Below are 16,563 nucleotides of genomic sequence, written 5' to 3'. Positions count from 1 at the left end.
TTCAAGTGCAGCTGCTATTTCAGATGAGGTTTCTTTACTAAAGCAAATTAACAAATCCCTTGGTTTCTGGTAGGCAGTTACAGTTCTGTGAAATACTTTTTTCTCGATGCTAATTTTTAACAACCATCCAAAAGTAGACTGCTTTTATCTGGCTGTAACAATCAATCTTCAGTCCTACCCTGGGATTATTGTTCATGCTCTTTACCATATCTATTCTGGAGACAGCTTGATCAACTTAATATCCTGTAGATCACCACACTGCTCTACAACATTACTCTGACTGGTCCAGATGAGGAGGAAGTAGCAAGGTACTTACATTGCTTAGTAAGACATATGCAAGCCAGAGAGCATCAATAATGCCCAGAAAAACTAAGAGTCCCACAATAGCTGTGAAGTTTCTGGAAGTCTTTTGGTCTGAGCATGTCAGCAGCAAGACAAGTTGCTATGACTTATAAAGGCAAACAATGAAAAAGAGAAGCACAATGCTTGGTGGGCCTAGTTGGATTCTGGACCCAATATCTAGCATATCTGAGTATGCTATTCTAACTCCATTATCAAAGAATCCAGGCACAGAACAGGAAGCTCTGCAGTAGGACCTGGCTCAACCACAAGACATTCTGCCACTTTTACCAGTGAGCATAGGCAATGACACCAGAAGTGTGTACAGTAGGTAAAGATGCTGAAAGGCCTGTCTGGCAAGCTGAACTGGGACAATCACTAGCACAATACTAGGGTAAAACCATGCCCTCCCCTGTAAATAACTGTTGAGAAAGTTTCTGGCTTCTTCTTACCCGACAGAAATTAGTACCAATCCATGAGATAAATGTCTGTGTGATCAGAGTCGCCTGGGTGTCTTGGTCAGTTAAGCATCCGATTTGGTTTCAGCTCCGGTCACGATCTAACGGTCATGAGACAGAGCCCCATGTTAGGCTGGGTGCTCATTAGGGAGGTCTGCTTCTCTCCCTCTCCCACTCTCTTTCTCACTCTCTCTAAAACAAATAAATCTTTTTTAAAAAACATGTGTGCAGGGGATGCCTGGGTGGCTCAGTGGTTTAGCGCCTGCCTTTGGTCCAGAGCATGATCCTGGAGACCCGGGATTGAGTCCCACATCAGGCTCCCTGCATGGAGCCTGCATCTCCCTCTGCCTGTGTCTCTGCCTCTCTCTCTCTCTCTCTCATGAATAAATTAAATCTTTACAAAAAAAATTAAAAAAAAAAAACACCTGTGCAATCAGAGCTGTCTGTCAGAAACAAGATGTTATATGACATACCAAACCGTAATCCTGGGAACAAAAGACAAGTCTCTTTCACTGAGTGGTTTACAAGAGATAAATCTTGAGAAAGTCCAAAAGGTAAGTTTTGGACAAGTTGAATAAGCATGTAACTCAGACTTCTGTAATACCTACTATTGTAATAATTCCTCTTTCTCATTCTGCATTGACGGCTTCACAGAGAACTCCTTACGAGGTAATTGTAGAAGAAAATCCATGGCTCTGATTTACAAATGGTTCTGCACATTTGGCTGGTACCACCCTAGAGTGATGGCTTCAACCATTACAATCCCAATCAGGACAGTGGTGAAGGTAAATCTCAGTGGGCAGAACTTTAACCAGTATATGAGGCTGTTCTCTTTGTCTGGGTTGAGAATTGCCCATAAATGAAGATCTTCACTGATAAACAGACAGTATCTAGTATTTTGGCCAGATGGTCAGGCATTTGGAAAGATTAGGATTGCAGTTAAGGGTAAAGGTCTAAGGACAGACCTCACAAAATAAACAAGGTATGTGAAAATATTTTTCACAAGATACACAAATGCTCATCAAAAGCCATCTACTTCCAAGGAAATGGACAAATTATACACATTGTATGAGTGTCACTTACCCTCTCCATAGCTACACCAATGCTTTGCTCAATGGACCTGTATGCAAAGTGCCATGGAAACAGAGATGGAGGTATGTACAGGTCCAATAACACAAACTTCCCGTCACCAAGACTAATCAGGCTACAGCTGTTACTGATTGCCTAATCTATCAATAGCAGATAATAAAGCTGAGCCACTAATATGACACAGTTTTCCAGGGGGAACAGACGGCTATCTAATTACAAGTTGATTATACTGGGTTCTTTCAGCCATGGATTGGGCATCAACTTGCATTCACTATAATAAATATGTGTTCTATGTATGCATTTACCTGTTCTGTCTACAACACTTCTGCGATACTATTAAACCACTGCCTGTGAACTAAGAGAATGGCTTATGCACTATGATGGTATTCCACACAACTTTGCTTCTAACCAAGAAAGCGCTTCACAGCAAAAAACAAAACTAAACAAAACAAGAAAAACACAGCAATGGAATTCTGTCCATGAAGCTGATTGGTCTTAACCGGTTATCATCCAACGAGCCTGACGAAAAAGTGTAGTGCCCTACTGAAGTCTCATTTTCAGTACTAACTGGAAGAGAGGTTCTACCTTACAGAATGATGAATATGCTTAGACTCAACACAAATCACTTAATGGTTTCTCCCAAAAGGGTCGCTATTATATTTAATACTCCATTCAAAGATTTTTTTTTTCCCCAAGCTTTAAGCCCTAGCAGTCCTACATCCCAAGGGAGAGTGTTCTATCAGGAGTACAATGGTTCCATTGAATTATGTGTTGAAGCTGCTACCCAGCAATATTGGGCTCCTCTTGTCACTGAATCATCACGCAAAGAAAGCAGTTATTCTACTGCTTGGTATGATTAAAACTGACAAACAAGAGGAAAATGGATTGATGCTAACTGACAGGGGCAAGGAGAACTTAATAAGAAATGAAGGGAGTGCCTGGGTGCCTCAGTCAGTTAAGCGTGTGCCTTTGGCTCAGGTTATGATCTCAGGGTCCTCAGAGTCCCATGTTGGGCTCCCACTCAGCGGAGAGTCTGCTTCTCCCTCTTCCTCCGCCCCTCCCCCTGCTTGTGCGCACACACTCTTTCTCTCAAATAAAAGCTTTAAAAAAAAAAAAAAGAAACCAAGGGATTCTCTACGGTGCCTCTAAGTCCTCCCATGTCCAATAGTAACAGTAAATGGGTGATTACAAAAATTAAAACAGCATCACTGAGGATTTAGATCCTGCAAAAGTGAAGACTTGGGTGGGTCACCCCACCATGCAGACATCTGACAGCTGAGGTGCTGAGGACAAATATGAAGTTGGAAGTAGAGGGAAGCTATAAATTATCAAGTATATCCTTTTGACCATTATAGAACTGAGGGATATAGTAGCTATGAATATTTTCTTCTCTTCTTATTACACATGATGGAGGATGTAGATTTAGATCCAGACACACAGATGCAGACAGACATACAGACTTATTTTATGCAAGAATTTTGGATGTAGTTAATCTTTAAGTAGCACAGTTCTATTATCTAAACAATGAAACCTAAAAATAACTAAATTTCAGTAATTAGTATTAGCTATGGATAGATAAAATACCTATTAGAACTATTCATCTTTCATTTTGGGGGATGGGGAGAGGGAATCTTCATTTGTAAAACATGAAAACATAGTATTTTTGTTGTATAAAAAGTTCAAATATGCACAGAAAGTATGTATGGAGATGCTGAGTAGCCAAAGGGTACGCTGCGCCAATTAAAAAACTATTCTCTCCCAGCTCCAAACTGATCCTTTGTTTCTCTTCCCTATCATGTTATGGCTGGGACTCTGCAAACTGTACTACTTCTTTGCCAGCCAGTTTCCTGGCTGTCAGTTCCAACAAAAGGAACACAGGATGAAAATTGGAAAGCATGATGAGGGCAGAAAAGACTTCTCCCAGCTATTACTCATCACTGCTGTCAATGCTGATTCAGCACAGGACCTGGTGGTAGCAGCTGATTCTTCTAGTCTTCCATGTTTTATTTACTTAGCATTCCCAGAACCAGTCTCGTACAGCTCCTCAGAGGTATTATTAACACCAGCCACGCAGCATCTCTCTTCAGAGATCCATGTCTCAGCTCAAGCTCCGAGCCCCAAGCTCCAGCTAGACAGTAGCTCCCCGAGAAGCCTGAGGAGCTCCCTGAGAAGCCCAGACTCACAGAGCCTACTAAGTTTGTTGGTGCTGACAACCCTAAGCTCTTGCTCTGCAGACCTAGGTGACAGCTGCTTCCTAGGCTTAATATCTCTGTGCTTCCTCAGGGCTTCCTTTCCACTTCTTCAGTTCTCAAACGTATGTTAAAATCAATTCCTTACAATAAATTCTCTTTGTTGGAAAGCATAGTATGGTTTCTGTTTTACTAAATAAAATGTCCCATTAAGAGAATAGTTAATATCATGGTAAATCTATGTTTAAAAATTCAGTATTAGGAAGGATACAGCTGATCTGAGGATTAATATGAAAGACACTCAAGATACATTCTTAAGAGATAAAGCTAGGAATGTGCTGTAAGTCTGAATGTGTGTGTCCCACACTCCAAATTCATCTGTAGAAATCCTAACCCTCAAAGGTGACGGGTACTAGTAGGCAGAGCTTCTGGGAAGTACTTAAGTCATGAGAATAGAGCTCTCTGAATGGAATGAATGCCTTTATAAAAGAGGCTACAGAAAGATCCCCTGACTTTCCCATCATGTCAGGACACAGTGAGAAGGAGCCAAGTAGGAACCAGGAAGAAGGACTTCACCAGAAAACAACCATTCTGGCACCTTGATCTTGGCCTTCCCTGCCTTAGAACTATGAACAATAAACTTCTGTTGTATATAAGCTACCCGGTCAGTGGTATTCTGTTATAGCAGTCCAAACAGATGACACTACATCACATTTTAGTATAGTTACAATTTGTACTTAAGAAAAAAGAGAGCAGGCAGCCCAGGTGGTTCAGTGGTTTAGTGCCACCTTCAGCCCGGGGCGTGATGCTGGAGACCTGGAATCGAGTCCCATGTCGGGCTCCCTGCGTGGAGCCTGCTTCTCCCTCTGCCTGTGTCTCTGCCTCTGTGTGTGTGTGTGTGTGTGTGTGTCTCATGAATGAGTGAATAGTCTTAAAAAAAAGAGAGAGAGAGAAAAAGAAAAAAGCTATAAAATCAAAAATTATTTTTAGGAAGATGGTTTACCTTCTACCTTACATCCTTTGGTATAAAAATTCCATATGTTTTATTACATTTAGAAAAGAAAGAAAAATCAATAAAAAATATCCAAGGATTTAATTCAAAGCACCATCTCACACAGACATCCTAGTCATGCCCGCCAAAACATTATTTCAACATAAGCCCAAATGGTCCCATTTCCAACGATATGTTCCATTTCTCATGAAGTTCATCACCTGACAAGGAAGTTCTTTCAACAGCGTCTCGACCAATACAGAACCACCAAGTACAGAAGCTTTAGGAACAAAGTAAGCAAATAGTTCCCACAAACTGAAGTTAGATTTCAGTAAAAATAGTTTCAACTTTTAGGTGACTTATAAACACATTTTGTTCTCTAAAAGAGAAAAATCTAGAAGTACGATATTTCCCAGGGCAGGTCAAGAATGGGGAAAGGAGAAAAGTGAAAGTATGGAGTTGTTCTTTCTATTAAAATCCAAACAAGGTAATTTTTTTTAAACTTCTTACCTTAGCAACTTTGTGGTTGGCTGCAGTCTCATGAGATGTATTTTTTAAACCATCTTTGAGCTGTGTGATGAACAAATCATAACCCTCCGTACTAGAAATATCTACCTTTTCTAAACATGCTGATAAGAGCTGTTGTGCCTAAATAAAAAAGATGATCACAGAAAATTAAACACAACAAAAACTCTTACATTCAGATACTTATTCAAATACTTTAAATTGTAATGGCTCTGACAGGTATTATAACTAAAGTTTACTTTTACTTTTTTAATCAAACTTAGTCATATATAATTAATTATATATTGATTTGAAAGGGCTGTTACAAAATTAAATGAGATAAAGCAACATATTCAGTGTAGTACCACCGAGTTAAGTTTTAATACATGGAAGCTATTATAAACCAAAGCAAGATAGAAAAAACAGGACAAGCTAATACCTGGAACAAAAACGAAAGGTAAAACTCTGAAGAGATAAATGTGAAATCCTTCAATGAGTTTTAAAAACTCAAATTATGCAAAACCATAAGAGGTTCACTAAGTCAGCAGGTAATATAAAAGAGCCCTCTGTATTATTACCCAGATATTCAGAAAGAACTACCTTAACAGAAATGCATGGTTAACATTTGGAAAAGAATACATCCATACTGATCCAACCAAACCTAGGACCTCATACTTCAATCAAGACAATGACAAACTATGTGGTACAGTAAAGGATGTTTGGGATGGTGGAAGGTCCACAAATAATGTTATGTGAACAAAAAGAATTGTAATTATTTACGTAAACAGAAAATCAACAACAGATGTTAATGGCCAACAAGGTAGAGAAGGTAGTAGAAGCCAGGTAAAAACCTAAAATTTCAGACAGTAGAATACTTCATGAGAGTCTATTTCATCATAAATATTCCAATATCTTATTGTAATTCTGTAGTTTTTAAAACTTGAATAGTTTGAACCATCTTTCATTGTAGAATATATATATACATATATACATATGTATGTGTGTGTGTGTGTGTGTGTATGTGTATATATGTATATATATATATATATATATCCTTTATTAAGATATCAGCCTGATTGGGATGCCTGGGTGGCTCAGTGGCTGGGCGCGCCTGCCTTCGGCTCAGGTCATCATCCCCGGATCTGGTATCTGGTATCAAGTCCCGCATCGAGCTCCTGTGAGGAGCGTGCTTCTTCCTCTGCCTATGTCTCTGCCTCTTTCTCTGTGTGTCTCTCATGAGTAAATAAATCTTTTAAAAAAAAAAATATCAGCCTGATTAAATTATCAGCCAGTATATATTCCTCATATTAGGAGGAAAAAATGTTCACTACAACTAAAACTAATTCCCTATCCAAAAATTTTAGACATGACCCCAGATCCAAATATTCTGAAGACAAAAAGAGGGCTACTCTCTCTCTTTTCAGAACTCAAACTTCCAGCAAGATACTTTGAACAATAACATATAACAGACAACTCTGATAAGACACTAAATGTGAAATCTAAATGGATCTATGTCAGTATCATTTTTTCTTATATAGCCTTCCAAAAAAGAAAATAAAAACATTTATACTGCACTTTATATTTACACACTGACAATCTTCATGTCCTAAAAATGAGAAATATGCTATGCTGATTTTATCAACTAACCATACCACCAAATCCAAAACAATTCATAATTAACAATTTGGTACGAAGACAAAAGAATATCTCACTTTATTAGAGAGCACAGCATTATAATCTTTTATATTTTATTTAGGATGATTTAAAATTCAGTAACTTTGAAAAACGTACTTTCAAATTACACTATATGAACATCAACGCACACTTAAAGATTTTAAATTAGAGTGGAACTATGAATTAAGTAAAGAATATGTAACACTATAGAAACATATATATAACTAAAATTTTAAACTGGGATTGTTAAAAGACATGATACATACCAAAGATTACTGGTCTCCACTGATTTTCATTCCTCCCTTCCATCCAATATTTTTTAAAAAAAGAACTACCTCTTTTCCAATCTTCTCAGCTTGACGTGACTATGTGACTAAATTCTAGCCAATGGGATGAACATGAAAAGAGTGTATATGAAACTTTGTGAGACAGCAAGAAGGACTGAAGGGAGAGAAGGAAAGTGGAAAGGAAGGAGAGACAGGAGAGAATACAAGAGAAAAACAAAACAAGAGAGAGAGGGAGGGGTCATACCAGTGTGCTCCCCTGGATTTTTGCCTCCCCTTTCACTATAACTGGGAAATACTAATGACACTTGGAACAGCTGTCATGCATTTATGAGATGGAAGCTAAGTGTTGAAATAATCAGAGTTACCCCTACACTTAGCCCTGTACTATTACTGAAAAAAACTATATTGTTGAAGCCATTATATTTTGGTATCTCTGTTACAGTTCGACCTATACGGTTCACACTTTAAAACCACTTCAATAAGCATCAATACAGAGGAATTAAATGTGATCAATAAGTCAATCCTCAATTCTCCATTTTTATAGGGGTACATATAAAATGTCCTGAAAGGACAACCTAATAGGTCTGAGATTATATTAAGTAAAAAAGTACATTGATTTATTTCAACTTACCTCTGTAACAGGTAATTCAAGCTGAACCACATCATCCTGCTTTGAAACTGGCGTTTGCAGAGCAGTGTCTAACAACAAGATTCCATTAAGGTCCTTCCTACACCCTACTGCATAATCATCCACAAATATAACTTTATCCACCGCAGATATATACTGACATTTCACCTGTCCACCTGGTTTAGCTGTTAAAAGAACAAAAATTCAACACTTAAGATTTAAAGACAAATAGTCCATTAAAAATAAATGTTTTCATGGAAGCTAAATACAGTATTTAATCCTGCAATGGAAAAAGTTGCTCCAAAGAACATTATTAGAACTGATAAACTTGTAATATGTATTATAGATCAGATTAAAGTATTATTGTCAAACTGTCAGAACTTAACAACTATAGAGCTGCTTGAAAAGAGAATATAGGGGCGCCCAGGTGGCTTAGTCAATAGAGTGGCCAACTCTTGGTTTCTACTCAGGTCATGATCGTGGGGTCCTGGGATAGAGCCCTTCATCACACTCTGTGCTTCAGGATTCTCTCTTCCTCTGCACCTCCCCTGCTCTCTTTCTCTCTCTCAAATAATAAATAAACCTTTTTCAAAAAAAGGAAGAGAATATAATTGTTCTCAAAAATAAACAGGGGCATTTGGCTGGCTCAGGTGGAAGATCATGGGATGCTTGATATCGGGGTCTTGAGTTTGAGCCCCACGTTAGGTGTAGAGATTACTTAAGTACATAAAACTTAAAAAAAAAAGAAACAGAGATGGTAAAGGGGTATGATATATATAACCTATACTCAATAGAGCAAAAGTAATATGTGTGTATATATGTGGGAATGATAAGCAAATGTGGTAAAGTATTTAAATTTAAAATTAGTAGAACTGGGTAGAAGGTATAGGGAAGTTCTTTGTTCTATACTATTTCAAAATTAAAGTGTTCGGGGAAAAAATTTTAAATAATTCAGTACTTGTCATTTTCTGAAAATACAATAAAGTCACTATGGCCAATTTCTAGGTAATTACCACACAAGTTTTGAGGGCTTTTATGTCTGAGATAAAATTATGGAAAATGTTTATAACCTAGGAGAACTAGTAAAGCCCCTAGTTGAATCCCCACTGAGAAAGCAGTCAACTGTCACTGAAGATCAATGTTCCTTGAAGTTTCTGCTGAGTCAGTATCAGAATAGTATCTTAATGGAGAAAGTCAGTGAATATACAAACCATAAAATTTCTCAGAATAAGTTAAAGTGGAATTTCAGAAGTCTTATAAAAAAACAGTAACAGACAAGAAGCTAATTCAAAATATCAACAATTTAAAGAGTCTAGATATGTATGCCAATTAAAAGACCAACTGTCAGAATGAATTGAAAAACACATATACAATCCAATTCTATGATGTCTTCAAGAAACTTTTACCCTTCTAAAGACAAAAGTAAGGGGCACCTGGCTGCTCAGTAGGTAGTGTGTGACTCTTGATTTCCTGACTGTAAGTTCAAACACCATACTGGGTGTAGAGATTATTTAAAAACAAACAAAATACAGGATGTATGGGTAGGCTCAGCATCTAACTCTTGATTTTAGCTGGGGTCATGATCTCAGGGTCATGGGACTGAGCCCAAAAGACAGGCTCCATGCTCAGCACGGAGTCTCCTTGAGATTCTTTCTCCCTCTCCTTCTGTCCCTCCTCTCTTGCTTGTACACACACTCTCTCTAAATAAATAAATAAAATCTTTTCAAAAATATTTAAAAATAAGGGCACCTAAGTGGCTCAGTCAGTTAAGTGTCCAACTCTTGATTTCATCTCAAGGTCCTGATCTCAGGGTTGTACATTCAAGCCCCACATTGGGTGTGGAGCCTACTTTAAAAAAAAAAAAAAAAGATTAGGGGCCCCTGAGTCACTCAGTCAGTTGAGCATCTGACTCTTGGTTTCAGCTAGGGTCATGGAATCAAACCCTGAGACAGGCTCTGTGCTCAGCAAGTAGTCTGCTTCAGATTCTCTCTCCATCTGCATCTTCCAGAACTCATGCGTGCACGCTCTCTCAAATAAATAAAATCTTTTAAAAATTAAAATTAAAAAAATTGAAAATAAATAAAAGCGTAAAGAGGATGGAAAAAAGATATTTCAGGCAAATGTTAATCAAAGAACAGATGAAGTAGCTATATTTATATTAGACAAAGATCAGAGCAAAGAAAATCACCATGGATAAATGAGGTCATTACATGATAAAAGGGCCAGTTCACAAAGAAGAAAAAACAATCCTAAATATGTATACAACTAAAAAATAACTTCAAAACACATACAGCTGGGTGCCTGGGTCTCCAACTCTTAATTTCAGCTCAGATCATGATCTCATGTTCCTGAGATCAAGCCCCAAGTGGTGAAGGCTGCCTGCTTAATTAAGATTCTTTCTTTCTCTCCCTGTGCCACTCCTTCAACACACACACACACACACACACACACACCAAAAATTATAGAACTGAGAAGAAATAGGCATCCAAATTACAGCTGGAGACTTCAACATTCCTCTCTCAGTAACTAAGAGAACTAGCAGATAAAAAACCAGCAATTATAGAGAAACTGAACACCACCATCAAGGAATACGATTTTTAGAATATTCCACCACCAACAGAATACAAATCCTTTTCAAATATACAGAGAACATTCATCAAAATAGATCATATCCTGCATCATAAAACAGACCTTAAAATTAGAAGTATGTTCTCTGACCGTGATGTAAAAATCAGTTACAGAAATATAACAGGAAATACTGGAAGATAAACAAGATACTCCTAAATAATCCATAGGTCAATAAACAAGGTGCAGATAATTCAGAAAGTATTTTTAATTGGAGTGAATTTTATCAAACATTTAAGAAAGAAGTAACATCAATTCTACATAATTCTCCAAGAAACAGAAAAGGGAATACCTCCAAACTCATTTTATGAGACCAGCATTAACCTGATGCCAAATTTAGAAAAAAGTAGCACATAGGGATCCCTGGGTGGCGCAGCGGTTTGGTGCCTGCCTTTGGCCCAGGGCACGATCTTGGAGACCCAGGATCGAATCCCACGTCGGGTTCCCTGCATGGAGTCTGCTTCTCCCTCTGCCTGTGTCTCTGTCTGTCTCTCTCTCTCTCTGTGACTATCATAAATAAATAAAATCTTTAAAAAAAAAAAAGGTAGCACATAAAAACTACATACCATCATCCCTCATGCATATCGATGCAAAATCCTCCACAAAATAAAAGTAAAATGAATTTAGCAAATATAAAAAGAATGATACAGCAGGACCAAGTAAAGTTATCCCAAGACTATAAAACTGGTTCAATATTCAAGAATTAATCAATATAAACTACCATATTAACAGCTTAGAGTAGAAAAACTGCATAAAATTAATAGATGGAAGAAGACTGTCTCCTGAGGAAGACAGAGGAAGAAGAAGACTGTCTCCTGAGTAGGGAGCCTGATGCAGGGCTTGATCCCAGGACCCGGGGACCATGACCTGAGCCAAACGAGTCTGCTTCTCCATCTCCCTCTGCCCCCTCTTCCCCCCTCGTGCTCGCTCTTGCGCTCTCTCTCTCTCAATAAATAAAATCTTTTTAAAAAAAGGTTATAGTAAAATCAAAACACAAAAATCAATCAATTGTACTTCTATATACTAGAAATCTGAAATCTGTAAAAACAAGTTTACAATACCTCTAAAAACAAAATACTTACATATCTAAGAAAAGGTATAGAGTATGTATGCTGAAAAGTATGAAAGGCTGGTGAAAGAAATCAAAGACCTAATGAAACCATGGTCAGGGATTGGAAGAGTCAATATAGGAAAGATGACAATAATCCCCAAATTACTCTACAGATTTAGTGCAATTTCAATCAAAATCCCAGCAGGAGGGGTATCTGGGTGGCTCAGTTGGTTAAGTATTGATCTCGGCTCAGCTACTGATCTCAGGGTTGTGAGTTCAAACCCTGCATCAGGCTCCACACTGGATGCGGTGTCTACTTTTAAAAAAAAGAAAGGAAGGAAGGAAGAAAAGAACAAAAGAGAGAAAGAGAAAATCCCAGCAGGATTTTTTAGATATAAAGTAATTCTAAAATTTATTTGAAAAGACAAAAAAGAATTGGAATATCCAAAACAATTCTGATAAAGGTGGACAAATTACATTATGTGATTTTTAAGACCTACTATAAAACTTATAGTACCACCAGGAAGTGTGGTAGTGGCAAATGGATAAACATACCGATCTGTGGAGCAGAAGAGAATCCAGAGACAGGCCCCAATAAACATGGCCATTTGATTTTTTGAATTATTTTTAATTATGGTAGATTAACATAACATAAAATTCAGCATTTTAACCATTTTTAAAGTGCACAGTTCAATGGCATTAAGTACATTTACACATTTGTGCAACCACCACCACTATCCATCCATAGAATGATAAAACTTGCATAACTTAAATACTATAACCATTAGGCACTAACTCCTCCTTCCCATTTCCATAATCCCCAGCATCCAGCAAAGTAGACTCTACTTTGTTTCTATGAAACTGTTTCTAAGTACCACAGATAAGTGGAGTCATAGTATTTGTCATATGGTTTCACTCACATGGGGAATATAAGAAATAGTGAAAGGGATTAAAAGGGAAAGTAGGGGAACTGAGTGGGAAAAATTAGAGAGGGAGAAAAACCCTGAGAGATTCCTAACTCTGGGAAACAAAGGGTTGCGGAAGAGGAGGTGGGTGGTGGGATGGGGTAACTGGGTGACCGGCACAGAGGAGGGCACTTGATGGGATGAGCACTGGGTGTTATACTATATGTTGGCAGATTGAATTCAAATCTAAAAAATAAATAAATAATATAAAATATTATAAAAGAAAGAACACATGGGAAAATATCCATAATACCCTATTAACGAAGTATGAGGAAAACAGTTTATAAAATATCACTGTAATCCATATTCTTTTTTTTTTTTTAAGATTTTATTTATTCATGAGAGACAGAGAGAGGCAGAGACACAGGCAGAGGAAGAAACAGGCTCCATGCAGGGAGCCCAACATGGGACTCAGTCCGGGGTGGGACTCGATCCAAGGTCTCCAGGATCACGCCCCGGCCAAAGGCGGCGCTAAATCACTGAGCCACCAGGGCTGCCCTGTAATCCATATTCTATAAAAATATTTTTTTCTTTTTTTATATATTCTATAAAAATATATTTAACAATGGGGCGCCCAGGTGGCTCAATAGGTTAAGTATCTGCCTTCAGCTCCAGTCACAAACTCAGGGATCTGGGATCAAGCCCTGTGTTGGGACTCCCTGCTCAGCAAGGAACCTGCTTCTTCCTCTTCCTCTGTCTCTCTCTCCCCCATTAGTGCACGGGCACGAGCACAGTCTCTCTCAAATAAATGCTCATGCTCTTTCTCTCTCAAATAAATAAAATCTTTTAAAAAATCTTCTTAAAGAAAATCAATTAAACAATAGAAAAAAAGGAAAATAAATTATTACACACCAAAATGCTAACAATGACTACTTAAGTAACCAAATCATAGGTGACTATTCTTTTCCTTGGTCTATCTGATGTCCTATTATAAGGTAAATCAAAATTTTTTTTAAGATTTTATTTATTTATCCATGAGAGACACAGAGAGAGAGGCAGAGACACAGACAGAGGGAGAAGCAGGCTCCCCACAGGGAAGCTGATGCAGGACTCGATCCCAAGATCACAATCTGAGCCAAAGGCAGATGTCTGCTCAACCACTGGTAAATCACTTTTTAAACGGAGATTTTCAAAGGTAAGAAGCTGTGTTTTTTTAAAATCAGCTAATTCTAATAACCACTTCAGGAAATAGTCAATTCTTTATCAAGTCACCATTCATGTGCTATCCTAACAAAAGTTGCAAAAACATTATCAGAATTACATTATCTCTGCAAACTGAAAGGACACACTATAAAATTCCATTTCCACAGAGATAACATTAGAGTTCAATTCTTAAAATACTTTCCTAAAACACAGTATATACAAACATCATTCAAAGTCAATAAAGAGGGGACGCCTGGGTGGCTCAGCAGTTGAGCGCCAGACTTTGGCCCAGGGCGTGACCCTGAAGTCCCAGGATCAGCCTGCTTCTCTCTCTTCCTGAATCTGCCTCTCTCTCTCTCTCTCTCTCTCTCTCTCTCTCTCTCTCTCTCTCATGAATAAATAAATAAATAAATTCTTTAAAAAAAAAGGTCAATAAAGAGGGTGCAAAATTAGTGTTCATACAAAGTTTTTAAAATACAATAAAGTAACCAAATAAATACAAATAAAGTAACCAAAATACAAATAAAGTAACCAAAATAAAATCACTTAACAAGGGATCCCTGGGTGGCGCAGCGGTTTAGCACCTGCCTTTGGCCCAGGGCGCGATCCTGGAGACCCAGGATCGAATCCCATATCAGGCTCCCGGTGCATGGAGCCTGCTTCTCCCTCTGCCTGTGTCTCTGCCTCTCTCTCTCTCTCTCTCTCTCTCTCTCTCTCTCTCTCTCTCTCTGTGTGTGTGTGTGTGTGTGACTATCATAAATAAATAAAAATTTAAAAAAAGAGAGATTTAAAAATCACTTAACAAAAGTTGGGGGACACCTAGGTGGCTTTAGTGGTCGCATCTGCCTTCAGCTCGGGTCATGATCCTGGGGTCCTCCAACCGAGTCCTGTATCGGGCTCCCCACAGGGAGCCTGCTTCCTCTGCTCTGCCTCTGTCTCTCATGAATAAACAAATAAAATCTTTAAAAAAAAAAAAGTTGTTAAGTACACTATATTACTCAAAGTCAAAGCAAGTATTACTATAAAACAAAACTCAGTGCAAAGCAAAGCAAAGTATGGGAAAGTTCAGGAGCTAGGCCACAAAAAAAGGGTAACACATGGATGAAATGCGAAGCAGGGGATAGTATTATTCCAGGCACGAGAACTAACATCTGTCCAGCCATGAAAGAAGGTCTCCAAAAGACAAGACACTTCTTGGAATTAAAGAGTTCCAGTTCCAGGGTATCTGGCTGGCTCAATCATTGGAGCACATGGCTCTTAATCTTGAGCATGAGTTCAAGCCCCACATTAAAGGTAAAGATTACGTAAAAAAAAATCTTAAAAAAAGAGACAGAGTTGCAAGTTCCAATTCCCTCTATTCACTGCATCTGAAAGTTCCACCAAATCACCTATTTTACTATAATCTTAAGCATCTGACATCAACTGATGAACATAATCATCATGAAGTTTCCATGGATGGGACTCAATCTTTAAGGACCTACTCCCTGCAAGAAATTTTGAGGCCTATTTCACATATATTATTCAATTTGTCACAGTTAAATCTCTCAAACACCTTGGAACACAAAAGCTACATTCTTCCTTCAGGATTCTGAGCTGGCTATAATTAAGTAAAATTTGGAAGCTACCTTCCCCATCTGATGTTGTTCAAGATAACCCTAACCATCTATACACAAATTTGGTGCTACACAAAGTTGTTCATGAGAGAAGGAACTCAGCCATAAAGGAATACAGTTCTATAATATGAAGCACATAATCCATGATTTTCTATCTGGAGCTCATGTTTGAAACTACTGTTCTCTGTTGAATACCGATGGCACATATACCCAGACTAGCAGTCACACAGACCTTTCATCATTCCTCACATAGCCTACATTTTAAGTCAGTCCAAGTCAAATTCCATCCAAATATGATGGAAATCCATCTAGCTGTTTTTGCAAGATACAATAACAGTTCCAACAGAAACTTCCCTGGGTATCTGCCCTGCTGCTTCCTCACATCTTTGCTCAAGGACCACTTCAGAGAGACTCTCCCAGACCACCTCAAAAATTTACCCATTACCATCTCATACCAGCTCTAATTTCTTATGGCATTGATCACCACTTAATATTAGTGTGTAATACATCTAGCTCTTCCCACTAAAGCATGAGCTTTAGGAAAGCAAGGACTTTGTTAACTGCTGTATCACCAGTGCTTGACACACAATAAATAGTTTTGAATAAAAGAATCATTTTCTATAGTTTTGAAGAACTTTTTAATGTTTTTAAACTATAATGTGATAAAATACAGTATTTTCACAGCTTTATCTGCTGACACAACAAGACAGTTCAAGCATGAAACTACTTTTGATCTGGTACAGAAAACTCCAGCCATCTCTAGCCTTCATAGTCCCATTTTCCACTACCTTACTCTTGCACCCAGTATGAGATCACTGTCCTTGGCTATAGTGGCATTTTGGTGAACAAGTATCAGAGCACTTAGCTGGTTCAAAAATCAACCAAAACTGAATTATAGCAGAAAGGGACAAACTAGAAAGCAGCAGCAATTTGGTCCTTGATATATCCCTGCTGCTTACAAGTATATTTCATTATATATATTCACTAAATAAAATTTAAAACGCATG

The 16,563-nt window shown here is 38.0% G+C and overlaps 1 protein-coding gene across 9 annotated transcripts in view; it reads right to left on the bottom strand.

Moving 5' to 3' along the window:
* Positions 1-16,563, bottom strand: part of BIRC6 (baculoviral IAP repeat containing 6) — a 227,110-nt gene that overhangs the window by 194,813 nt on the left and 15,734 nt on the right. For all 9 annotated transcript variants that reach the window (XR_008664705.1, XM_055327045.1, XM_055327046.1 and 6 more), the window contains exons 2-3: positions 8,163-8,344; positions 5,577-5,714 (exon numbers count right to left, since the gene is read on the bottom strand). Coding sequence is in view for 8 of the 9 variants with exons in the window: in XM_055327045.1 (XP_055183020.1) it covers positions 5,577-5,714; positions 8,163-8,344 (320 nt within the window). In the remaining variant the exon portion in view is untranslated. The remainder of the gene's footprint in view (positions 1-5,576; positions 5,715-8,162; positions 8,345-16,563) is intronic.

Source organism: Nyctereutes procyonoides, unplaced genomic scaffold (assembly GCF_905146905.1).
Source record: "Nyctereutes procyonoides isolate TBG_1078 unplaced genomic scaffold, NYPRO_anot_genome, whole genome shotgun sequence".
Classification (NCBI taxonomy): Eukaryota; Metazoa; Chordata; class Mammalia; order Carnivora; family Canidae; genus Nyctereutes; species Nyctereutes procyonoides.
The sequence above is the reverse complement of the archived record's forward strand: the minus strand, read 5'-3'. Positions and strand labels throughout refer to the sequence as shown.